The sequence below is a fragment of the Scylla paramamosain genome, chromosome 26, assembly GCF_035594125.1.
Source record: "Scylla paramamosain isolate STU-SP2022 chromosome 26, ASM3559412v1, whole genome shotgun sequence".
NCBI classification, from domain to species: Eukaryota; Metazoa; Arthropoda; class Malacostraca; order Decapoda; family Portunidae; genus Scylla; species Scylla paramamosain.
In genome coordinates, this window is record NC_087176.1 from 16327572 (window position 1) to 16355429 (window position 27858).

The following is a 27858-nucleotide window of genomic DNA, read 5'->3' on the forward strand; positions in this document are numbered from 1 at the left end:
TTATCAGCATACTTTGACATTATAACGGTAACACCCTCATCTATGTCGTGTATATAAACAAGGAAGAGAACAGTTCCTAAGACTGATTGATCACTGTGGCACTCGCTGGTTACGTTAGTCCACTTGAATTTTTTTTTTTTTTTTGTATATTTATTACTATTTTTTGTTTATTGTTTTTCAGCCAGTTTTCTACCCATCTCAGCACGTCGCCTTGAATACGAGAGAGAGAGAGAGAGAGAGAGAGAGAGAGAGAGAGAGAGAGAGAGAGAGAGAGAGAGAGAGAGAGAGAGAGAGTGGGAAGGGGGGCTGGTGGCCAGGAGGGTGATGGAGGCACAAACAACAAATGAACCAGCCAAAAGAAAAAAAAAAAAAAAAGAAGAAAAAAAAATTCTTACTTCATCTTGAGGGCGTCTGTCAAGCCATCCTTGATATCAACTCCCACACGCATCAGGCGGCCGAGAGCACTGAACGCAGCATACTCAGACTTGGTGAAGAAGTTTTTATACGAAATTCCATATGGCTCTATGGTAGCCCTGTCGATCATATAACATTTGTTTGACAGACTAATGGTTAATTTTTTTTTTTTTTTTTTTACATTCTGGAAGACTAAATGTAATGATTTTAATGTTGTTGTATGCAACTTTGATACACAGAACATCTTTATTTGGTCATAACAACCGCGTTTGGAAGTTGCTAAATTAATACTCGTACTGTGTGTGTGTGTATGTGTGTGTGTGTGTGTGTGTGTGTGTGTGTGTATGTGTGTGTGTGTGTGTGTGTGTGTGTGTGTGTGTGTGTGTGTGTGTGTGTGTGTGTGTGTGTGTGTGTGTGTGTGTAATAATAATAATGATAATAATAATAATAATAATAATGATGATAATAATAATAATAATAATAATAATAATAATAATAATAATAATATTTGGTTTATTAACCTTGCAGTCTTATAACCGAAAATCCACATATTACAATATACTTATATACCAATATACATACTATATCTTATGTATATATTTAACCTTAAGGAAGTATCTTTTGATACAGTGGCTGCCAGATGGCGCCGGTCAACCTAGAAGATAGCCCAGGATGGTCAGGCCACCCCATGTGTATTTTTGTTTTCAGTTTGTTTCTCCTATCTACAGCAGGTCACAACTCTCCACTTACACCAGGTACCTAATCACTGCTAAGTGAAAAGGGTCTATACTGCAAAGAAGTCCTCCCAAAGACTTCTGACCTTCTGCTTCTAATTCAAACCCTATTGTGAATCGAGCGCGCTAACCACTGCGCTACTAGGCAGCGTCTGTGTGTGTGTGTGTGTGTGTGTGTGTGTGTGTGTGTGTGTGGGTGTGGTTCTTTAGTAAATAGTATAAAAAATCTAAAACGAGCTTGTGCGCACTATCTTGGAAAAAAAAATGGAAGTACCATCCAGTAGTAGACTGAAAAAAAAAAATCACTTAACGTGTCACTTAAGAATACTTTCAACGAAAAATGATAAGTGAGCAGATAAAGGAAGCCTGGGGTTAAATTTTCTGTCTTATTTGTCTTCTCAAGTCCCATTAACACATGAGAACAGTTGCTTCCTGCTCTCTAAAGACATTTCTTATTATGGACAAAGCACTACCTAAACTTCATAAACCTGCACAATATATGCCTCAAAACTGAATTAATGTACAAGAAGGAATACTTTGCCTCGGAATCTACCTCTGCGAGAGTTGACCCATGCCAGACTGTCCTTCGGACGAAGACATGAGGTGTTTTCAGATCTCCAACTTTTTTTCTATGCTAATTTCTGTGACATTTACAAGCTCATAACTAAGCCTCACATTTGATATCCCATTGAAACCCAAGTGCTCGTGGCTCTTAAGAGAACATAAAACTGTACCCCGGTTGTTCCGCTATCCTGTGTATGTGCACAGCGGCATATCTTAATGTCCTGTCAAGATTTTGAATGTTATACATTTTCATCTTTATTGTGTAGACTATGTAAACTTTTTGGACTATATGAATCTCGATTTTTTTTTTTTTTTTTTATTATCTCTCTTGCTCAAATTTCATATTTGTAGATTTTGATATTTACCATCAGCATTTCCTAATGTATTTCATCTACAGATTTGGTGAATAAGCTTTAAACCTTGATTTTGTATAATCTGTAACAATTAGTGGAGCAACCTATACTAGTTACTGATTGTCTGGAAGATGACATTCTTATTTCTGCAAAGTAACCTTTTTTTTTTTATGTAGGAAGGACACTGACCAACGGCAACAAAAATCCAATAAAAAAAATATGCCCACTGAAATGCCAGTCCCATAAAAGGGTCAAAGCAGTGGTCAAAAATTGATGAATAAGTGTCTTGAAACGTCCCTCTTGAAGGAATTCAAGTCATAGGAAGGTGGAAATACAGAAGCAGGCAGGGAGTTCCAGAGTTTACCAGAGAAAGGGATGAATGATTGAGAATACTGGTTAACTCTTGCGTTAGAGAGGTGGACAGAATAGGGGTGAGAGAAAGAAGAAAGTCTTGTGCAGCGAGGCCGCGGGAGGAGGGGAGGCATGCAGTTAGCAAGATCAGAAGAGCAGTTAGCATGAAAAGAGCGGTAGAAGACAACTAGATATGCAACATTGCGGCGGTGAGAGAAAGGCTGAAGACAGTCAGCTAGAGGAGAGGAGTTGATGAGACGAAAAGCTTTTGATTCCATCCTGTCTAGAAGAACAGTATGAGTGGACCCCCCCCCCAGACATGTGAAGCATACTCCATACATGGACGGATAAGGTCCTTGTACAGAGTTAGCAGCTAGGGGGGTGAGAAAAGCTGGTGGAGACGTCTCAGAACACCTAAATTCATAGGCTGTTTTAGCTAGAGATGAGATGTGAAGTTTCCATTTCAGATTATAAGTAAAGGACAGACCGAGGATCTTCAGTGTAGAAGAGGGGGATATTTGAGTGTCATTGAAGAAGAAGGGATAGTTGTCTGGAAGGTTGTGTCGAGTTGATAGATGGAGGAATTGAGTTTTTGAGGCATTGAACACTACCAAGTTTGCTCTGCCCCAATCAGAAATTTTAGAAAGATCAGAAGTCAAGCGTTCTGTGGCTTCCCTGTGTGATATGTTTACCTCCTGAAAGGTTGGACGTCTATGAAAAGACGTGGAAAAGTGCAGGGTGGTATCAAGAAGTTTGGTTTAGAAGATCATTAATGAATAATAAGAAGAGAGTGGTTGACAGGACAGAACCCTGAGGAACACCACTGTTAATAGATTTAGGAGAAGAACAGTGACCGTCTACCACAGGAGCAATAGAACGGTCAGAAAGGAAACTTGAGATGAAGTTACAGAGAGAAGGATAGAAACCGTAGGAGGGTAGTTTGGAAATCAAAGCTTTGTGCCAGACTCTATCAAAAGCTTTTGATATGTCCAAGGCAACAGCAAAGGTTTCACCAAAATCTCTAAAAGAGGATGACCAAGACTCAGTAAGGAAAGCCAGAAGATCACCAGCGGCCTTGACGGAACCCATACTGGCGATCAGATAGAAGGTTGTGAAGTGATAGATGTTTAAGAATCTTCCTGTTGAGGATAGATTTCAAAACTTTAGATAGGCAGGAAATTAAAGCAATAGGACGGTAGTTTGAGGGATTAGAACGGTCACCCTTTTTAGGAACAGGTTGAATGTAGGCAAACTTCCAGCAAGAAGGAAAGGTAGATGTTGACAGACAGAGCTGAAAGAGTTTGACTAGGCAAGGTGCAAGCACGGAGGCACAGTTTCGGAAAACAATAGGAGGGACACCATCAGGTCCATAAGCCTTCCGAGGGTTTAGGCCAGCGAGGGCATGAAAAACATCATTGCGAAGAATTTTAATATGTGGCATGAAGTAGTCAGAGGGTGGAGGAGAGGGAGGAACAAGCCCAGAATCGTCCAAGGTAGAGTTTTTAGCAAAGGTTTGAGCGAAGAGTTCAGCTTTAGAAATAAATGTGATAGCAGTGTTGCCATCTGGTTGAAATAGAGGAGGGAAAGAAGAAGAAGCAAAGTTATTTTAGATATTTTTGGCTAGATGCCAGAAGTCACGAGGTGAGTTAGATCTTGAAAGGTTTTGACATTTTCTGTTAATGAAGGAGTTTTTGGCTAGTTGGAGAACAGACTTGGCATGGTTCCGTGCAGAAATATAAAGTGCATGAGATTCTGTTGATGGAAGGCTTAAGTACTTTCTGTGGGCCACCTCTCTATCATGTAAAGCACGAGAACAAGCTGTGTTAAACCAAGGTTTAGAAGGTTTAGGACGAGAAAAAGAGTGAGGAATGTACGCCTCCATGCCAGACACTATCACCTCTGTTATGCGTTCAGCACACAAAGACGGGTCTCTGACACGGAAGCAATAGTCATTCCAAGGAAAATCAGCAAAATACCTCCTCAGGTCCCCCCAACTAGCAGAGGCAAAACGCCAGAGGCACCTTCGCTTAAGGGGATCCTGAAGAGGGATTGGAGCGATAGGACAAGATAAAGATATGAGATTGTGATCGAAGGAGCCCAACGGAGAAGAAAGGGTGACAGCATAAGCAGAAGGAAAAGGTCAAGAATGTTGGGCGTATCTCCAAGACGGTCAGGAATTGCAGGAGGAGACAATAGACACTGCTGGAGGAGGCAGTAGACACCTGCCGAAACGACACATTGTATAACGAAGATAATTGCCCTGGGTATGAAGACATACATTCCACATTTATATATCTAATCTTAAAGCTCGTAAATTTTGATCGAGCAGGACTTGTTATCGTGTTGTTGAGGAAAGGATTTGGTTTACAGGTGGTACCTTAGATTTCTATCTCCTAAAATTCGTACTCTCTATCTGTATACGCAAAATAATTCCATGTTTCTCCTACAACTTGCCCAAACATCTTTGAACAAAAGAAAACTGGAAGTTTATCAGATCCACTTTTATCGAGCCTTGTAACATGTAGGGAAAATACCTGAAATATTTTTTTCTTTTCTTCTCCAACTTTTCCTCTTCTGTTTCATCCAGATGGCGCTGATATATCTAGCTCTGAAGCTCATCTTTTTCAATCACATCTTTAAAGACAACAAATTAGATGGTTTTCGCCTTATTTCTCCTTCACCTCCAAACTTGGATTATGTATGATAAACCTGGATATGAAGTTATATGTAACGATGTTTCCTGTCCACTCTCTGGCCTTGATCCTCGGAAGCGTTTTAGTTCTAATGAAATTCTTTCTATCGTTCTCGATAATTGAGCTTCAGCTCTTGCATCGTTCCTAGTTAAAGTTTTTTTTTATTTTATTTTACCTACCAACATCCACCTTTCATTCTTATCTGGAGTTGTCCTACATTTAGACTGTTTCCATGATGAGTAACCACTCTGGTTCTTCAAAATACTGTACCACATGTTTCATGCCTTAGTGATTCTTTTGAAGTTGCCCCTAATTATATGATTGGCTTGCATTTACCTGTTCATAGTCTTATTTATGATCATCAGTATGAACTCTATAAACTATCTTAAAGCTTCCATTACTGGATCTTTATAATTCTCTCTCTTAGAGGGTTTGCGTAAATTTCGTTTTGTATCTATTTCTGTATTCATTTATTTATTTCTATTTATTTATTTATTTTTTCTGTTAGCACAAAGGGAATATTGTGGGGATATTTTTTTTTTTTTTTGTATATATAAGCATCCGAAAATGGTTTATGTATACTCCTTTGCATCTTTACCTCAAGTTTCTTTTTTTCAGCATTTTGTTATAACAGGTTTAGGCGATAACAGTCCTCCCATTACTGCAAGAGTGGTATTCCACCTGACTTTCTTATCAGTTCCGTTTACTATTTTTCTTAAATGATCTGAGGCAAACTTCTTGGCCTGTCCACTCTCATTCCGGCGACTCCATTCTGGATTTCTCAACGTGACTGTTCAGACATCCAACTCAGCAGAGGTAATTCACTTAGAGAAGCCACATAACACCTAATTTCTTACTTTTCTGTACTTTGCGAACAGGTAAGCCAAAACGTGTACCCGAATGCTTTACAACGCCATCTTATCATTCAGACATTCATTCTTTCTTCTTTGAGGACAATGAATTTTTCTCCTTTTCTACGCTGAACATAATGGTACGGTCTACTTCTTAAAATCTTAGAAAATTTTTTTTCTCAATTTTAATCTTTTCCTACAGCAGCTTCCAAGACGTTAGATGCCCGCCATTTTTATTTTTCTTCCTCATAAGTCGTAACTATACATAGGAGCCTTACCCTCCCTTTTATGGAAAACAACCACCATATATGAGAAAGATCAACTTAAAAATCTTTACCGAAAAGATAAAATAAGAAAACCTTTTCACCACATCATCTTTCCTCCTCTTCCATTTTTTTTTTTTTTACTTACTGCCACTATATTGCATTTTCTATTATTTTTTCCACTATTATTTTCATGGTTATCGGCTTCTCAAAACCTTCTAATTGCTAACTGTTTGTCTCCTACCGTTCGACGTCCTGATGACAAAAAAAAAAAAAAAAAAAATCATATCCACCTCACTAACACTTAACTATCATTCTCACTCTTTGTGAAACTATATCTGTTTATGTGCTTCTTTCTTTATAAGATCTGAATTATTCCATTGGTACAATATCAAAAAATCTCCAAAAATAAGAGAATAAATTTTATTTGCATTAATTTATGTATTGAATTTCTTGTTAGCGGTAAAGTGAGCTGGCTTTATTCTCCCTATTAGATAAGTATAAATAAATGTATAATTAAATTGAATACATTTTTATTTGCATTAATTTTTGTAATGAAATTCTTGTTAGCGGCAAAGTGAGCAGAGTTTTTCCTGCCTACTTGATAAGTACAAATAAATATATAATAAAAAAAATAAATCCCTCTAAGTTTGTTATTTCATCTTTAATTGCTCGTTCACTACCTTCTGTTCACTGTCGTATTATAATTATACAGATAATACCTTTTATACATATTAATTGGTTTACTCACCTTTCAATAACTTTCACTAGTTCTTGCACTGTCTCTGGTCTCGGCGGATACTTAGGTACAGTGAGGGAAGCAATGAGGCTGCTTCTATAGGCTGTTCCTACCACCACTCCGAAGAACAGCCAACATGCGATGAGGATATGGTTAGAGTGTCTGGCTGAGAGACGGCCATAGAGTCCCTGACCCAGCAGAGTACCCACCGCCTCCAGCACCACCAATGCACCACTCAACCGTCCGTAACGAGTCACCCACATGTCGGTTCCAGTCACCTAAGGCGGACAAACACATTAAACTATGTACTTGACGTCTTAGAGTGAGTGTTCCTTTAAATATTACATACATGAAGTAGAACTGGAAAGAGGGGTAGTCTTTTTTTTTTTTTTAAATGAAGGCACTACATTAAATGAAAGCCATTAAGCCACCTACACAGAGCGTAGTAGTAGGCAGAGCTTCTGAGCCCGTTAAGCAAAGCACAATATTCCAGCGCTATATATACATCGCAACGCCTTTCTGCCATCTCATGGGATGAAACCAGCTCGGAAAGCTCCCCTTGGTAATGTAGCATTCAAAATCATATGACAGCACCACCACCTCCACACTGCAGTCCACCGTCCAATCGCCGATAGCTACATTAGCTCTGACAACGGACGGACATCCGACTGAACGATGCGGAGCAGTTAGTGCTGCTCACTCTTCCCCCATGGAAGTGACCCACCACTACATTCAATATCAACTGGCTCCCCAGGAAAAAGACGTCGTTAACGAGGCGGAGCTCCACCAACACTTCCAGGCCCTAGTCGCTGGGCCCTCTATACAGACGGCTCCAAGACAGAAGAATGTATGAGTGCAAGTGTGTGATCAGCTGAGTGTGCCCTCAGGTTCCAACTGCCTTCCTATACATCGGTGTTTTCTGCTGAACATGTTGCTATTGACAAAGCCTTTTTTTTTTGTTTTGTTTGCCAAGGGCAACAAAAATCCAAAAAAAAAGAAAAAAAAAAACTCAGATGCCATTTCCAGAAAAGGGTCCAAAGCGATAGTCAAAAACTTTAAGATAAATGCTTGAAACCTCCCTCTTGAAGGAATTCAAGTCATAGGAAGGTGGAAATACAGAAGCAGGCAGGGAGTTCCAAAGTTTCCCAGAGAAAAGGGATGAATAGTTGAGAATATTGGTTAACGCTTGCATTACACAGATGAACAGAATAGGGGTGAGAGAAAGAAGAAAGTCTTGTTCAGCGAGGCCGCGGGAGGAGGGGAGGCATGCAGTTAGCAAGATCAGAACGGCAGTTAGAATGAAAATAGCGGTAGAAGATAGCAAAATATGTAGCATTGCGGCGGTGAGAGAGAGACTGAACACAGTTAGTTAGAGAGGAGTTGATGAGACGAAAAGCTTTTGATTTCACCCTGTTTAGAAGAGCGATATGAGTGGAACCCCCAGGCATGTGCAACATACTCCATGCATGGACAGATAAGGCCCTTGTACAGAGTTAGCAGCTCTGGGAGGTGAGAAAAACTAAAGGAGACGTCTCAGAATGCCTAACTTCATAGAAGCTGTTTTAACTGGAGATGAGATGTGAAGTTTCCAGTTCAGATTTTAAGTGAATGACAGACCGAGGATGATCAGTGTAGAAGAGGGGGACAGTTGAAAGTCACTTAAGAAGAGAGGATCGTTGTCTGGAAGGTTGTGTTGAGTTGATAGATGGAGGAATTGAGTTTTTGTTCTGCCCCAATCAGAAATTTTAGAAAGATCAGAAGTCAGGCGTTATTAGGCTTCCCTGCATGAAATGTATACTTCCTGAATTGTTGAACGTCTATGAAAAGACGTGGAAAAGTGCAGGGTGGTATCATCAACGTAGGAGTGGATAGGACAAGAAGTTTGGTTTAGAAGGTCATTGATGAATAATAAGAAGAAAGTGGGTGACAGGACAGAACCCTGAGGAACACCATTGTTAATAGATTTAGGAGAAGAACAGTGACCTTCTACCACAGCAGCAACAGAACAGTCAGAAAGGAAACTTGAGATGAAGTTACAGAGAGAAGGATAGAAACCGTAGGAGGGCAGTATGGAAATCAAAGCTTTGTGCCAGACACTATAAAAAAGCTTTTCATATATCCAAGACAACAGCAAAAGTTTCATAAAAAATCTCAAAAAAAAAAAAGATGACCAAGACTCAGTAAGGAAAGCCAGATCACCAGTGGAGCGGCCTTAACGGAACCCATACTGGCGATCAGATAGGTTATGAAGTGATAGATGTTTGAGAATCTTCCTGTTGAGGATAGATTCAAAACCTTTAGAGAGGCAGGAAATTAAAGCAATAGTACGGTAGTTTGAGGGAATAGAACGATCACCCTTTTTAGGAACAGCCTGAATGTAGATAAACTTCCAGCAAAAAGAAAAAAGGTAGATGTTTGACAGACCGAGTTGAAAAAGGTTGTTTAGGCAAGGTGCAAGCACAGAGACACAGTTTCGGAGAACAATAGGAGGGACCCCATCAGGTCCATAAACCTTCCGAGGGTTTAGGCTAGCGAGGGCATGGAAAACATCATTGCAAAGAATTTTGATAGGTAGCATGAAGTAGTCAGAGGGTGGAGAAGAGGGAGGAACAAACCCTGAATCGTCCAAGGTGGAGTTTTTAGCAAAGGTTTGAGCGAAGAGTTCAGCTTCAGAGATAGATGTGATAGCAGTGGTGCCATATGGTTGAAATAAAGGAGGGAGAGAAGAAGAAGCAAAGTTATTGGAGATATTTTTGGTTAGATGGCATTATTCACTATGCACTATCTATCTATCTATCTATCTATCTATATATATATATATATATATATATATATATATATATATATATATATATATATATATATATATATATATATATATATATATATATATATATATATATATATATATATATATATATATATATATATATATATATATATATATATATATATATATATATATATATATATATATATATATATATATATATATATATATATATATATATATATATATATATATATATATATATATATATATATATATATATATATATATATATATATATATATGTGTGTGTGTGTGTGTGTGTGTGTGTGTATTATATATATATATATATATATATATATATATATATATATATATATATATATATATATATATATATATATATATATATATATATATATATATATATATATATATATATATATATATATATATATATATATATATATATATATATATTTGGGGGTGGGGAAGGGTGGTGCATCATTATGGAACCACCAGCCAATATTCTTCCTGGGTGTACAAGGCCCACTTCTGGGCCGCCAAGCAAGTTTAGCTCGTTGGCCCTTTCTATTCTCCGCAAAGGACACCGTACTCTCATCACAACCGGTCACAGCACAGGGGAGAGGGGGCTCAGACAAGAGGTAATCATGCATGCCCGCCTGACCAATGCGGCTACACTCAACAAAAGTGGCCATGCCCGGCCACTAAAAACGCTGAAACTATTCTCGAGTCAATCCGACTCCTTAACTGGGAATGGTACAACAAAATGGGCATCAAACTTCTATTCTTCTCTCTCCACCGGCTACACAAAATAATGTTACTCTCCGGAAACACTACTCGACTCTCTGCTTCCTTGCTCCCCTCTCCTGCCGTGGCAAGAAGTGAAGTAAGACGTCTCTGAGGGGCAGAACCATCTTCTAGTATACAAACGGCAGTAGCATCAGCTATCCCAAGGGCTGGTCCACTATATGAACAAACACCTGTGTCTGGTCTCGGCAGGGGAGTAACCTACTCCCCGCCTCCGGTACACTCTGCAGGGGAGGAAACTCCTATCTCCTCCACAGAGTTAGGAGTCTCTCTGCCATCGGCAGTGACTTGTAACATACCAGTTACAACAGGCTGGAGCTCGGACTGAGTACCGGCTCCCACAGCCTCCAAACCAGGTGACAACTCCGCCTGAGCACCAACTCCGAACTGAAGCAAGGTGATGCAAGCCACCTAACAAACTATCCAAACCCAACAATCCAGCTTCACCTTGAGCAACACCTCCAACTGAACCATGTGCTTCCTGTGGTGGCTCTGCTCTGTGACAGTCAACCCCAGCACTGTGGCTCAAGAACGAGCCCAACTCTGACTCGTTCAACCTAATAGATTATAACCTAACCTAACCTAACCTAATGATATTCTAAACTAAACTTTTTGTCCTATCCACTCTTACACTGATGATACCACCCTGCACTTTTCCACCTCTTTTCCTAGACTTCCAACTCTTCAGGAAGTAAACAGTCCACCCAGGCATATCACAGAACGCCTGACTTCTGATCTTTCTAAACTTAGTATCGTTTAGTGCCTCAAAAACTCATTTTCTTCATATATCATCTCGACACAACCTTCCAGATAACTATCCTCTCTTCTTTAATGACACTGAGTTGTCCTCCTCTTCTATACTGAACATCATGATCTATCCTTTACTTACAATCTAAACTGGAAAGTTCATATCTCATCTAAAACGGCTTCTATGAAATTAGGCTTTCTGACTCGTCTTCGTCTGACTCGTCTTTCACGTACTAATGATATTCCTCAAAAAAATAAATAAATAAATAAAATAAAATAAAAATAAAAATAAAAATAAATAAATAAATAAATAAAAAGAATAAAAATAGTTGCTAACTCTGTACAGAGGCCTTATTCATCACTGTATGGAATATTATTCACTTGTATGTGGTTGTTCTATTCATATAAATCTTTTTAGAAAGGGTGGAATCAAAAGTTTTCGTCTTATCAACTCTTCGTGTCTAAATGACTCATCGCCGCAGTGTTGCATCTCTTGCTGTCTTCTACCGTTATTTTAATGGTAACTGCATATCTCGCCTCTTGCCACAGCCTTGATGTAAACAACTTTCCTTTTTCTTTCATCCCTATTCTCTCCAGCAGTATTCTCAGTCATTCCTCCTTTTCTTATGTAAAGACTGGAACTTCCTGTCTGTTTCAGTATTCCCTCCTTTCTATGAAATGAACTTTTTCAAGAGGAAGGTTTCAAGAAACTTATCTTTTAATTTTTGACGACAGTTTTTGACTCTGTTTAGGGACCAGCACCTCAGTAGACTTTTTTTTTTTTTTTAATGTAATTTTGTTTCCCTTGGGAGATGCCCCTCCTTCATAATATATATATATATATATATATATATATATATATATATATATATATATATATATATATATATATATATATATATATATATATATATATATATATATATATATATATATATATATATATATATATATATATATTCTCTCTCTCTCCTTTTTTTTTTTATATAGAAGAGACACCAAGGACAAAAAAAAAAAAATCTAATAAAAAAAAAGCCCATTGAGATTCCAGTTCCCGAATAGTGTCCGAAGCGGTACTGAAAGATAGAAGGATGTCTTGAAACCTCCCTCTTAAAGGAGTTCTAGCCATAGGAAGGTGGAAATACAGAAGCAGGCAGGGAGTTCCAGAGTTTACCAGAGAAAGGGATGAATGATTGAGAATACTGGTTAATTCCTGCATTAGATAGAGAGGTGGACAGAATAGGCGTGAGGGAAACAAGAAAGCCTTGTGCAGCGAGACAGCGGGAGGAGGGGAGGTATGCAGTTAGCAAGTTCAGAAGAACAGTTAGCATGAAAATAGTGGTAGAAGCTAGCAAAAGATACAACATTGCGGCGATGAGAAAGATACTGAAGACAGTCAATTAAAGGAGGGGAGTTGATGAGACGAAAAGCTTTTCATTCCACCTTATCTAAAAGAGCGGTATGAGCATACTCCATACGTGGTCGAATAAGGCCTTTGTACAGAGTTAGCAGCTGTGGAGGGGAGTGAGAAAAAAATGGTATAGACGTATCAGAAAACCTAACTTCATAGAAGCTGTTTTAACCAGAGATGAAATGTGAAGTTTCTAGTTTAGATTATAAGAAAAGGACAGACCGAGGATGTTCAATTTAGATGAGGGGGTGCAGATGAGTGTCATTGAAGAAGAGGGGATAGTTGTCTGGAAGGTTGTGTCGAGTTGAGAGATGGAGAAATTAAGTTTTTTAGGCATTGAACAATATCAAGTTTGCCCTGCCCCAATCAAAAATTTTAGAGAGTTCAAAAGTCAGGCGTTCTGTAGCTTCCCTGTGTGAAGTGTTTACTTTCTGAAGGGTTGGACGTCTGTGAAAAAAGCGTTGAAAAGTGCAAGATGGTACCATCAGGGCAGGAATTGTATCATCAGTCTGATGGTAATTGGAATATCAATTATTTCATTTATTTGTTTATTTCTAAATTAGTTTGTGTATCAGAGTATCTATGTAGACGAGGATTAAGCTCTGTAAACGGTGCGCAATCCGTACGTCTTTGTGAAGTGGCAGTGGGGAGGTGAGCTGAGGTGGCAGCAGGGTAATGAGGTGGCGACGAACGATCAGCCAGGGTTAGTTGCTCTCCGCCCTACCTGAAGAGTGTTGTGATGGATCACTGGATGTAATATTTATTCAAGACTTGGGATTATTCTGTTATGCTGGTGTGTATGACTATGTTTGGTTATAATAGTACTGTGTGGTGGTTTATCAGCTGGTGTTCACGTAAAACATTTGTGATGTTCATCAACAAAATGAAGCTTGTTTATTAGTGATGATCTTTTATGATTACAGTGTTAATGTGATTGTGCTGCCGGCTATTAAGATTGATAGTTACCCAGGGAATATTTCATGTATTACAGTTTATGAATCCAACTACTGGTTCGGAAACTTTATGGAGGCAATCCATATGCGGCTGGAGCTACCGTTGTGAGATATAATTCTAATGATTATTATAAATGAAAATCAATGTTATTGATTGGTTATATGATTGATTTTAATTGTATTTGGCATATGATGAATTCTACATACATCCATTCTCAACTTTCATATCGATCTACTTATTAATGACATTTGGGTACTTGGTGATACAAAAAAAAACTTTGTTTGGGATATGTGTTTATTTTAATGATTTTGACACGTCCAAACGCTTGTAATAAAGAAGTTATGGCAGTGTTCAAGTTGTGTTAATAGATGCCCCCATACAGGAATGGATAGGACAAGAAGTTTGGTTTAAAAGACCATTGATGAATAATAGGTAGAGTTAGTGACAGGACAGAACCCTCATGAATTCAGCTGTTAATAGATTTAGGAGAAAGAACAGTGACCATCTATCACAGCAACAATAGAACGGTCAGAAAGGAAACCTTAAGTGAAGTCTCAGGTCAGGGTTCTTAGTGAGCGGACGTGTTTAGTGAGCAGTGACCTGACGCTAATATAGCTGGCTAGTGTAGACATTGCGCCTTGTGTTGCTGAGTCGTCTGGTTGTGTTAGTTCTCCTGTTCTCGAGGCCTTCGTTGCGAAGGTGTCAGAGGTGGAGGCTGAGTTCCATCGAAGGATCTCGGAGGTGCAGGCTGAGTTTCGTGAGAGGATCTCAGACCTGCAGGCTAAGTTCTATGAGAGGAGCTCAGCACCTGTGGGAGGGTCGTGCCCCACCGTCTCCTTACCTAGTAAGGCGACGGAGGAGCAGTGGTCGGTTGTGTGCAGGGGAGCCAAGAGGGTGAAGGTCCTCAGGGCACCTTGCGTGGAGACGAAGAATCCCTTCAATGTGCTGGAGGAAGGGAAGGAGAAGGAGGTGGACAGGGCGGGAGGAGGCAAGAAGGAGGGGGCAGATGCAGTTACCCTGCCCCAAGGTAGAGTGCTTGTGTTTGGTGATAGTCAGGTTAGGCACTTAGATAGTGCGTTCTGTGCTAGGGATAGGAAGCGTAGGTCGAGGGTGTGTTTGCCGGGGCCGGGATAGGGAATGTAGCTGATAGGCTAGACACGTGCTTGGAAAGAGATGGGACCAAGCCCATTGCTTTTCTCAGTGCGGGAGGGAATGACCTTGGTAAGGTCAGGAGTGAGGAGCTTATCAGGAGGTTTCGACAGGCTTTGGACAGAATTAGGGACAAGGGTGGGATCCCCGTGCTATGTGGTGTCTTGCCGAAGAGGGGAGTTGGTGCTGAGTGGCTGTCCAGGGCTATTACAGTGAATCGCAGGCTCGCAAATCATTGTAGGAGTAATGGATGGACGTTCATCGACAACTGGGACCTTTTCTATGGCAGGGACACCTTGTACGCCAGGGATGGAGTGGATTTGTCACGCCAGGGTGTTCGTGTTCTGGCCGAATCACTCGAGCGGGAGGTTACTGCACTCCAGCACTTTTTTCGTTAGTCGGGAGGGAAGAAGGGGTAGTGAGAAGGCGAGGGGCAAAATAGTTAAATCTAGAAAGATAGCTAGCTCAGGGATAATGAGAAATAGCTTAAGTGTTTACTACACAAACTGTAGAAGTATTCTGAATAAAATAGACTTGCTTAGAGGAATAGCGAGCGTTGAGAAATTTGATATCATTGCTTTAACTGAAACTTGGTTAGATATGTCAGGAAAAGTATTTAATCCAGAGGTTAAGATAGATGGGTATACAATGTTCTATAAAGATAGGGAAAACAGGAGAGGAGGAGGCGTCGCGTTATACGTTAGGGACATATTACAGTGTTGTATCAACAGTAGAATTAAAACAGATAACAAAACAGAGTCGATATGGGTAGATATTAAAGAAGGATCGCAGTCAGTAGTACTAGGGGTAGTTTACAGACCACCGACCAGTACAGAGGAAATTAACACCTCATTGTTGCAGGAATTAAATAGAGCAGGCAGGTACAGTCAGGTATGTGTGGTAGGAGATTTTAATTTTAGGAATATCGACTGGAGTCTGATGGTGGGTAACAAGAAAGCAGAGGAATTTCTTAAGGTAATTCAGGATAATTTTTTAAAACAGGTAGTCGTAGAACCCACAAGGGGGAATAATATTCTAGATTTAACTCTTACTAGCAGGGAGGAAGCAGTCACGCAGGTACAGGTTGGAGGACAGCTAGGTAACAGTGACCATCGGGAAATTAGGTACACTTTAGAATGGGAAGAAACTGTTAGAAACAAAAACACCAGTAAAATACCTGACTTTAGGAAAGCAGATTTTGAAGAATTAAAAAGGTACCTCCAAGGAGTGGACTGGCAAAGGATGCAGGGTGAGGTCAGGTCAGGGACGGAGTTCAGAGAGATAAGGCAGGATGAGAGAGGTGAGGTGAGGCGTGAGGGTGTAGGACAAGAGGAGGGAAGATGTGTCCGGAAGGGAGGAGGAAAGAGGAAGGGGGGAGCTAGGTGTGAGTATGTTGGAATGTCAGGTCATGCTGAAATGAGAGAGGTGAGGTCGAGGCGAGTAGATGAGGGAGTGGAGAGGATGGTAGGGGACGAGATGAGGGGACTAGGTGAAGTAAATGTAGATGAATTGTATAAATATTTCGTAGATAAAGTTCATAAAGTCAGTTAGCAAATATCCCGTATAGAACAATAAGATCACAAAAAAATGACCCTAAATGGATGACTGCTAGGTTAAAGCATTATATAGGGCGTAAGAGAAGTATATATAGGAGATTAAGGGCAGGTGAAGAAGTTTTAAGGACACAGTATAATGAATTAGTTAGAACAGTCAGGAAGTTAACGAGGAAAGCTAAGGACAATTATGAATCAAAGGTAGCCAGCCAGACGAAGACGGACCCCAAGGGATTTTATCAGGTATACAGGACGAAGAATAAGGATACTGTAGGTCCATTAAAGGCAGCAGATGGGGAGCTGGTTAGTTCTGGGGAGGATATTAGTAAACTTCTGAATGATTATTTTTTAACTGTCTTCACCCAGGAAAACATGCAGGATATGCCAGATAGTGAACAGGTGTTTAGAGCAGATGAGAATGAGAAGCTGACAGATATTTCCATAACTAGGGAGATAGTGGAACAGGATATAGATAGGCTAAAAAAGATCAAGTCATCAGGACCTGATGAAATATATCCCAGAGTACTTAAGGAATGTAAAGAGATTATTAGTGAGCCGTTAGTTTCTGTCTTTAGGAAATCACTGGAGTCGGGTGAGGTACCAGTAATGTGGAGGCAGGCTAATGTAGTACCCATCTTTAAGAAAGGAGATAAAACTTTAGCGTCTAATTATAGACCTGTCAGCTTAACTTCAGTTGTAGGTAAAATGTTATAGTCAATAATAGCGAGGAACATTAGGGACCATTTAGACAAACATAACTTGATAAATCAGTCACAGCATGGCTTCACGAAGGGGAAGTCTTGCCTGACAAACTTGTTAAGTTTTTACAGTAAGGTGTACGAGGCAGCAGATAATGGTGATAGTTATGATATCTTATATCTGGACTTTAGTAAAGCATTTGACAAGGTACCCCATCAAAGGCTCCTGAGAAAGGTTAGGGCACACGGGATAGATGGGAAGGTGTTAGGCTGGATAGGGTCATGGCTTGGTAACAGGCGACAGAGAGTGGTAATAAATGGCTCAAAATCCGAGTGGGGTCATGTAATTAGTGGGGTGCCACAGGGATCAGTATTAGGGCCATTGTTATTTCTAATGTATATCAATGACTTGGATAGTGGAATTAGTAGTGATGTTAGTAAATTTGCGGATGACACAAAGATAGGTAGATTAATTAGGTCAGAATCGGATGCCATCGCCTTGCAAGCAGACTTAGATAGAATGAATGAATGGACGGATAGATGGCAAATGCAATTTAATATCAATAAATGCAAAGTGCTTAGCCTAGGTAGAGGAAATCCACACAATAGTTACACATTAGACAACCAAACTCTGGTAGGTACAGGGTACGAGAAAGATTTAGGAGTTATAGTTAGCTCTGAACTCCGTCCAGGGAAACAATGCATAGAAGCCAGAAACAAGGCAAATAGGGTACTAGGATTAATTTTTAGGAGAGTTAAAAGTAGAAGGCCGGAAGTAATATTAAAGTTATACTTGGCGTTGGTCAGACCTCATCTAGACTACGCGGTGCAGTTCTGGTCCCCACATTACAGGAAAGATATAGGTCTATTAGAATCAGTACAGAGGAGAATGACTAAAAGGATACAGGGGAAGAGGAGTATTCCTTACGAGGCGAGGTTGCTGTTAAATTTACATTCTTTAGAGAGACGTAGGTTAAGAGGGGACCTGATAGAAGTCTTTAAGTGGTATAAGGGTTATAACAAGGGAGATGTAAGCGAAATTCTTAGGATCAGCAACCAGGGTAAAACAAGAAATAACGGGTTCAAGCTTGAAAAATTTAGGTTTAGGAAGGAGATAGGAAAAAATTGGTTCTCAAATAGAGTAGTAGATGAGTGGAACGGACTCAGTAATCATGTAGTTAGTGCTAGGACACTAGAGAGCTTTAAGAGAAGATTAGACAAGTTTATGGATGGGGATAGCAGATGGAAATAAGTAGGTGTGTTTCATACAGGGACTTTTTTTTTTTTTATGTAGGAAGGATACTGGCCAAGGGCAACAAAAATCTAATACAAAAAAAATGCCCACTGAAATGCCAGTCCCATAAAAGGGTCAAAGCAGTGGTCAAAAATTGGTGGATAAGTGTCTTGAAACCTCCCTCTTAAAGGAATTCAAGTCATAGGAAGGTGGAAATACAGAAGAAGGCAGGGAGTTCCAGAGTTTACCAGAGAAAGGGATGAATGATTGAGAATACTGGTTAACTCTTGCGTTAGAGAGGTGGACAGAATAGGGGTGAGAGAAAGAAGAAAGTCTTGTGCAGCGAGGCCGCGGAAGGAGGGGAGGCATGCAGTTAGCAAGATCAGAAGAGCAGTTGGCATGAAAATAGCGGTGGAAGACAGCTAGATATGCAACATTGCGGCGGTGAGAGAGGGGCTGAAGACAGTCAGTTAGAGGAGAGGAGTTGATGAGACGAAAAGCTTTTGATTCCACCCTGTCTAGAAGAGCAGTATGAGTGGAACCCCCCCAGACATGTGAAGCATACTCCATACATGGACGGATAAGGCCCTTGTTCAGAGTTAGCAGCTGGGGGGGGTGAGAAAAACTGGCGGAGACGTCTCAGAACACCTAACTTCATAAAAGCTGTTTTAGCTAGAGATGAGATGTGAAGTTTCCAGTTCAGATTATAAGTAAAGGACAGACCGAGGATGTTCAGTGTAGAAGAGGGGGACAGTTGAGTGTCATTGAAGAAGAGGGGATAGTTGTCTGGAAGATTGTGTCGAGTTGATAGATGGAGGAATTGAGTTTTTGAGGCATTGAACAATACCAAGTTTGCTCTGCCCCAATCAGAAATTTTAGAAAGATCAGAAGTCAGGCGTTCTGTGGCTTCCCTGCGTGTTATGTTTACCTCCTGAATGGTTGCACGTCTATGAAAAGACATGGAAAAGTGCAGGGTGGTATCATCAGCATAGGAGTGGATAGGACAAGAAGTTTGGTTTAGAAGATCATTAATGAATAATAAGAAGAGAGTTGGTGACAGGAGAGAACCCTGAGGAACACCACTGTTAATAGATTTAGGAGAAGAACAGTGACCGTCTACCACAGCAGCAATAGAACGGTCAGAAAGGAAACTTGAGATGAAGTTACAGAGAGAAAGATAGAAACCGTAGGAGGGTAGTTTGGAAATCAAAGCTTTGTGCCAGACTCTATCAAAGGCTTTTGATATGTCCAAGGCAACAGCAAAAGTTTCACCAAAGTCTCTAAAAGAGGATGACCAAGACTCAGTAAGGAAAGCCAGAAGATCACCAGTAGAGCGGCCTTGACGGAACCCATACTGGCGATCAGATAGAAGGTTGTGAAGTGATAGATGTTTAAGAATCTTCCTGTTGAGGATAGATTAAAAAACTTTAGATAAGCAGGAAATTAAAGCAATAGGACGGTAGTTTGAGGGATTAGAGCGGTCACTCTTTTTAGGAACAGGTTGAATGTAGGCAAACTTCCAGCAAGAAGGAAAGGTAGATGTTGACAGACAGAGCTGAAAGAGTTTGACTAGGCAAGGTGCAAGCACGGAGGCACAGTTTCGGAGAACAATAGGAGGGACCCCATCAGGTCCATAAGCCTTCCGAGGGTTTAGACCAGCGAGGGCATGGAAAACATCATTACGAAGAATTTTAATACGTGGCATGAAGTAGTCAGAGGGTGGAGGAGAGGGAGGAACAAGCCCAGAATCGTCCAAGGTAGAGTTTTTAGCAAAGGTTTGAGCAAAGAGTTCAGCTTTAGAAATAGATGTGATAGCAGTGGTGCCATCTGGTTGAAGTAGAGGAGGGAAAGAAGAAGAAGAAGCAAAGTTATTGGAGATATTTTTGGCTAGATGCCAGAAATCACGAGGGGAGTTAGATCTTGAAAGGTTTTGACATTTTCTGTTAATGAAGGAGTTTTTGGCTAGTTGGAGAACAGACTTGGCATGGTTCCGGGCAGAAATATAAAGTGCATGAGATTCTGGTGATGGAAGGCTTAAGTACCTTTTGTGGGCCACCTCTCTATCATGTATAGCACGAGAACAAGCTGTGTTAAACCAAGGTTTAGAAGGTTTAGGACGAGAAAAAGAGTGAGGAATGTACGCCTCCATGCCAGACACTATCACCTCTGTTATGCGCTCAGCACACAAAGACGGGTCTCTGACACGGAAGCAGTAGTCATTCCAAGGAAAATCAGCAAAATACCTCCTCAGGTCCCCCCAACTAGCAGAGGCAAAACGCCAGAGGCACCTTCGCTTAGGGGGATCCTGAGGAGGGATTGGAGTGATAGGACAAGATAAAGATATGAGATTGTGATCAGAGGAGCCCAACGGAGAAGAAAGGGTGACAGCATAAGCAGAAGGATTAGAGGTCAGGAAAAGGTCAAGAATGTTGGGCGTATCTCCAAGACGGTCAGGAATACGAGTAGGGTGTTGCACCAATTGCTCTAGGTCATGGAGGATAGCAAAGTTGTAGGCTAGTTCACCAGGATGGTCAGTGAAGGGAGAGGAAAGCCAAAGCTGGTGGTGAACATTGAAGTCTCCAAGAATGGAGATCTCTGCAAAAGGGAAGAGGGTCAGAATGTGCTCCACTTTGGAAGTTAAGTAGTCAAAGAATTTCTTATAGTCAGAGGAGTTAGGAGAGAGGTATACAGCACAGATAAATTTAGTATGAGAATGACTCTGTAGTCGTAGCCAGATGGTGGAAAACTCGGAAGATTCAAGAGCGTTAAGTCATTGCGCACATAAACGCAGCATCCAACTTTGGATCGAAAATGAAGATAGAGAAAGTAGGAGGGAACAGAAAAGGGGCTACTGTCAGTTGCCTCAGACACCTGAGTTTCAGTGAGGAAAAGAAGATGAGGTTTAGAAGAGGAGAGGTGGTGTTCTACAGATTGAAAATTAGATCTTAGACCGCGAATGTTGCAGAAGTTATTGAAGAAAAAGTTGAGGGGGGTGTCAAGACACTTAGGGTCGTCGACGGAAAGGCAGTCCGACCTGGGGACATTTATGGTCCCCTCCCCAGATGGAGACTCCAAGGCTGGTGTAGGAGTCGCCATGATTTTAAAATTTTTGAGTGAAGGGTGTGTGTGTTATTAGGTGCTTGTAGTTCTGTGTGGAGGAAGAGAGTTGTCTTTAGAGGGCAGGCTGTGACTACCCCCTTGTGTTGTGAGACACAAAGGGAAACGTTCAGTGAGGTCACAGCTGGGTTTAGTGATAAGTTCACAGCACCCCCTGAACAGTGCTTTAGACCTCACTGGGAGTAATTATCGTTTCGGCAGGTGTCTACTGCCTCGTGTAAGCCTGGTCTCTTCTTGCAGCTTTCCTTATTTCTTATGTTCTTATGTTCTTATGTTACAGAGAGAAGGATAGAATCTGTAGGAAGGTAGTTTGTAAATCAAAGCTTTGTACCAGACTCAATAAAAAGCTTTTGATATATCTAAGGCAACAGCAAAAGTTTCACAAAAATCTGTAAAAGAGAATGACCAAGAGTCAGGAAGGAAATCCAGAAGATCATCAGTAGAGCGGCCTTGACTAAACCCACACTGGCAATCAGATAGAATATTGTGAAGGGATAGATGTTTAAGAATCTTCCTGTTTAGGACAGATTAAAAAACTTTAGATACGTAGGAAATTAAAGCAGTAGGATGGTAGTTTGAGGAATTAGAACGGTCACCCTTTTTAGGAACAGGCTGAATATAGGCAATCTTCCAGCAAGAAGGAATGGTAGATGTTGAGAGACAGAGTTTAAAGAGTTTGACTTGACAAGGTGCAAGCACGGAGGTTCAGTTTCGGAAAACAATAGGAAGGACCCCATCAGGACCATAAGCCTTCATAGGCTTTAGTCCAGCGAGTGAAGAATTTTAATAGGTAGCATGAAGTAGTCAGAGGGTGGAGGAGTGAGAGGAACAAGCCATGAATCATCCAAGGTAGAGTTTTTAGCAAAGGTCTGAGAGAAGAGTTCAACTTTTGAGATAGATGTGATAGCAGTGGTGGCATCTGGTTGAAATAAAAGAGAAAGAAGAAGCAAAGTTATTGGAGATATTTTTGGCTTCATGCCATAAGTCACTAGGGGAGTTAGATCTTGAAAGATTTTGACACTTTTTACTGATGAAGGAGTTTTTGGATAGTTGGAGAACAGATAAGGCATTGTTCTGAGCAAAATTATAAAGTGCATGAGATTCTGGTGATGGAAGGCTGAAGTATCTTTTGTGGACACCTCTTTTTCACGTATAGCACGAGAATAGTGTGTGTTAAACAAAGGTTTGAAAGGATTAGGTCGAGAAAAAGAGTGACGAATGCACGCCTCCATGCAAGACACTATCATCTCTCTTATGCACTCGGCACACAGAGACGGGTCTCCGTCACGGAAGCAGTAATCATTCCAAGGAAAATCAACAAAATGTCTCCTTAGGCCCCCCAACTAGCAGAGGCAAAACGCCAGAGGCACCTCCACTTAGGGGGATTCTGAAGAGGGAATGGAGCGATAGGACAAAATGCAGATATGAGATTATGATCGGAGGAGCCCAACGGATAAGAGAGTGTAACAGCATAAGCAGAAATATTAGAGGTTAGGAAAATTTCAGGAATGTTGGGCGTATCTCTAAGACGGTAAGGGATACGAGTAGGATGTTGCACCAATTGCTCTAGGTCGCAGAGGATAGTAAAGCCGAAGACTAGATCACCAGGATGGTCAGTGAAGGGAAAGGAAAGCTAAAGCTGATGGTGAACATTGAAGTTTCCAAGAATAGAGATTTCCGCAAAAAGGAAGAGAGTCAGAATGTGCTCCACTTTGGAAGTTATGTTGTCAAATAATTTCTTATAGTAAGATGAATTAGGTGAGAGGCATACCGCACTTATAAATTTAGTTTGAGAGTGACACTGTAGTCTTGGCAGATGGAGGAAAACTCGAAAGATTCAAGAGCGTGGGCACGAGAGCAGGTTAAGTCGTTGCGCTCATAAACCCAACATCCAGCTTTGTATTGAAAATGAGAATAGAAAAAAGTAGGAGGGAACAGAAAAGGGACTACTGTTAGTTGCCTCAAACATCTGTGTTTCATTGAGGAAAAGATGAACTTTAGTAGAGGAGAGATGATGTTTTACAGATTAAAAATTATATCTAAGACCGCGAATGTTGCAAAAGTTAATCAAAAAAAAGTTGAGGGAGGGTGTCAAGACACTTAAGGTCGATATCAGAAGAGCAGTCAGACCTTGGGACATTTGTGGTCCCCAGAAGGGGAATCCGAGGCTGGTGTAGGAGTCATGATAATTTTGAATTTGAGTGAAGGGTGTGCGTGTAATTGGGTGCTTGTAGTTTTGTGTGAATGAAGAGAGTTGTCTTTAGGGGGCATGTTGTGACGTTCAATGAAGTCACAGCTGGGTTTAATGATAAGTTCATAGCACCCCCTGATCCAGTGCTTTAGACCTCGCTGAGAGTTATCGTCACGGCAGGTGCCTTCTGCCTCCTCCATATATATATATATATATATATATATATATATATATATATATATATATATATATATATATATATATATATATATATATATATATATATATATATATATATATTTGTGTGTGTGTGTGTGTGTATGTGTGTGTGTGTGTGTGTGTGTGTGTGTAATATAAGATTCGATAAGATAATTTATTTGTCATATTGTTATATGCTGTCGTAAACAAGTTAAATTCTTTATGGCTACAGGTTCCAGAGAAAGTAAAGACATAGTATAATAAAAAAAAAAATAGACATAATTAAAAGCATCGATCACATAAAACGTACATAACTATATAACACATAAGACATGTTCCTTATGAATAAAAGTGGTTAAAAAGCACAAACACCGATCTGTTTTTATAATGGGTAGTACCAACCTTCTTCTTTATCTTAAGCATATAAAACAGTTGTTTAGAGGGTGGGTGTTGTCTTGCATTATTTTATCCACTTGTTTCAGTACAGCCTCTTTATGTGTGTGTGTGTGTGTGTGTGTGTGTGTGTGTGTGTGTGTGTGTGTGTGTGTGTGTGTGTGTGTGTGTGTGTGTGTGTGTGTGTGTGTGTGTGTGTGTGTGTGTGTGTGTGTGTGTGTGTATGTATGTGTATACCAGTGTAGTGTGCTGTCTTGAGATTCCTTTGTAGAGGGGTAGTGTGTCAACTTAGTAGTAGATAGTTAGTAGATAGTTAGTGGTAAGGGAACAAAGGTTGGAGACAGTAGATTAGGAGGCCTAACATATATAGATGATATAGTGTTAATTGCTATGAAGAAAGAGGGCATGGAGGAGTTACTTAGAATAGCAGAGGAGTACGGAAAGGAGTGGGACATTAGATACAGTTATAGGAAATGTAAGATGATAAAATACTCGTATAACACCACAGGAGAAAGCCAGTGGGTCCTGGGGAAGTGTGCTAGAAGTAGTAGATAAATATACATAACTAGGTTTAGAAATTAATAAAGGAGTAGGAGGAGATAAAAAGAAAAAGAAAATAAAGGAAGGGAAGGCAAGGAGGATGAGAGGCATGATGATTAATAAAGGGAATAGACCAATTAACAAGTACGAAATAGGTAGAAGTTTGTAGAAAGGATTGGCATTATCTTATGGATGTATGGATCAGAAACTACCTATTACCCGGAGGGAGATCTCATGAAACTAGAAAGATCACAAAACATTATAGGCAGGTAGAGTTTGGAGGTCCCAAAGAGTACAGCAGTAGAGGCAATGAGAGGTGAGATGGGGTGGAGCACATTTAGGGAAAGGGTTGTGAAAGGAAAATTTAATTTACTTATGAAAATAGAAGAACTCAGCGAGGGCAGGTGAGTTAAAAACATACTTAGTGTAGAGAGAAATTCATCTTGAAAAAAAAAAAAAAGTGGAACGATGGAAACGATGGGAGAACATATGTGAGGAATGGCAGAGGTTAGGCAGCAAGATGGTGAGAAAAAAAGAAAAAAAAGAGGAGAATGCTTAGGTTACATGGTTGACCTTTATAATAGTGTTACTGAGTTATGCTATGATATGTGTCCAATAAATAAAGAGATAGTTGTGAAAGAAGGCACTCAGTGGCTTAATTTTGAAATAAAAAATGCTACAATTGAAAGGAGGAGGAATGAGAGGAAATGGCGTAAATTTCACAATGAGCTGACACGGCAATATTATAATGAATCTAAAAGTAAGGTTTATTTATTTATTTAATTTTAGTGATAATTTTTTAGATGGCCTTCAATGTAAGAAGACTTTACTATCTATTTCATGATCTAACACACAATATACACATCGCAATGACTATTCAGACATTGTATTCGCAACTAATGTTTGACTTTCTTTCGCAATAAGATTCAGAAAGTAACTGACAGCTTTCAAAGAATATCCCGAAGACCGTCCAGACTATCGTCCTGATATTGCGTATTGTGAGGTTATCATGTTTTAGGCACATTAGCATAAATAAACTTAATACAATTGTGAAGAGAGTTAAGATAACCTATTTTAACAGTGATCCGATTTTTTTACTTGATGCAAGATAAAACTTCTCAAATATCATATATATATATATATATATATATATATATATATATATATATATATATATATATATATATATATATATATATATATATATATATATATATATATATATATATATATATATATATATATATATATATATATATATATATATATATATATATATATATATATATATATATATATATATATATATATATATATATATATTCTTTTTTTATGTAGGAAAGACACTGGCCAAGGGCAACAAAAAAAAAAAAAAGAATAAAAAAAATGTCCACTGACATGCGAGTCCCATAAAAGGGTCAAAGAAGTATTCAAAAATTGATGAATAAGTGTCTTGAAACCTCCCTCTTGAAGGAATTCAAGTCTTAGGAAGGTGGATATATATATATATATATATATATATATATATATATATATATATATATATATATATATATATATATATATATATATATATATATATATATATATATATATATATATATATATATATATATGATGTCCATGTGTATAATATAAGTTATTTTTATTTTTGCTATTATTATCATTATTACTGTCACTTATCACTTATTTATTTTATTAATTCATTACGCTTGTCATATTTCATTGTTTTGTTTGTATGGCGTTTCTTCCCGCGCGTGCCCGTTGTTCTTCAATCAATCAGAGGCCGGCCTCTCGGCCATAAAGTTAAACACTGTACTTGGCAGTCTTGTTATTATACTGGTAGATATTTTACACAGTGTTTGCTGCTATCCCTGGATTTGTGCTAGCACATCACCCTAGTATATATTTGGTGCCACCGGTGCTCCCACAGTGCCTGCTATGACAATTAGTGTTTTCCGTGGATGTCCTGCTTCGAGGAGACTCCCTTTGTTTATGGTGCCTAAGGTCCACACCACGTGACTCGTGGTTTTGCCACGCATGTTCCTGTTTTGACGGAGCCTCCTTAGTGTTCCACCTGCTACCAAGCTGCCTTTCGGTGTCTTCTCTGCCTTTACTGATTTTTTTTTTTTTTTCTGGGCTGCCATCCCTGCTTTCAGCCTCCAGACACGCCACCACGTGCGTTGTGGTCCTTGACGCTTTCATCACCGCCCTGCGCCGCCGCCTAGATTCACTTCGGTATTCCTATCCCCATACTACTGCTGTATGACTTATCAGCTTTGCGGCCTATTCTACGATTCGGATCTTCCAACACGCTTCGAGCGGTCTGCCTTTCCTCCAGCTGGTTCTCTGCCTGCCTCCCAGCCCCTGCGCTTTGTCCTGGTCCGGCCTGCTGTGATCAACGTCCACTGGCGTTCCCCGGCCTGCCGCCCAGTCTACAGCTTTACGACTTTTATCTAAGTATCTAGTGTTTATTTGCCTTACTATGGTTCTCGTATTTTTTCTCGGGTGAATATATTTTTAGCTTATCCCGCCTTTGGTTCTCTGTTTTGACGTTCATTTTTGCCAGCTACTCTTTCATTGGTTCCCTACTGCTTTCCCGGCTTCCTCTCATTGGTCCTTGGCCTTTGTTTACACTTTTCTCCTCTCTGATTGGCTGCGGCACCTTGACACTGTCTCTTTTTGGCTGTTTTAAATCGTGGCGTCATTTTGTGCATCTCGTAATTTTATTTTTCTTAGGCTTTTGTGTTTATTGTTTTTTTTTTTTTCATTGTGCTGTGTCTTTCTACAGTAAGTTTCACAACAAAGCACGGCTATACACGCATCTTTAAGCACATGCACCCACATTTACTGTCATTTACCTGTGTTTAGCATATATATATATATATATATATATATATATATATATATATATATATATATATATATATATATATATATATATATATATATATATATATATATATATATATATATACCACATTTTCTTGCATTTTTTTCCAAAGGCATAAATATTTTTCTTTATGCATTTTTTTATTTATTTTGGATCGTTTTACAGTAACCGTGTGCCTGTTTTGCCTGTTTGGTTTGTGCTATGTGTGTTCTGGTGT

General features: G+C 39.6%; 1 protein-coding gene across 1 annotated transcript in view; it reads right to left on the reverse strand.

Annotated features, from left to right (window-relative positions):
• Positions 1-27858, reverse strand: part of LOC135113844 (uncharacterized) — a 179652-nt gene that overhangs the window by 32180 nt on the left and 119614 nt on the right. Inside the window, exons 7-8 of the mRNA XM_064029463.1 lie at positions 6975-7240; positions 396-533 (exon numbers count right to left, since the gene is read on the reverse strand). Coding sequence (XP_063885533.1) covers positions 396-533; positions 6975-7240 — 404 coding nt within the window. The remainder of the gene's footprint in view (positions 1-395; positions 534-6974; positions 7241-27858) is intronic.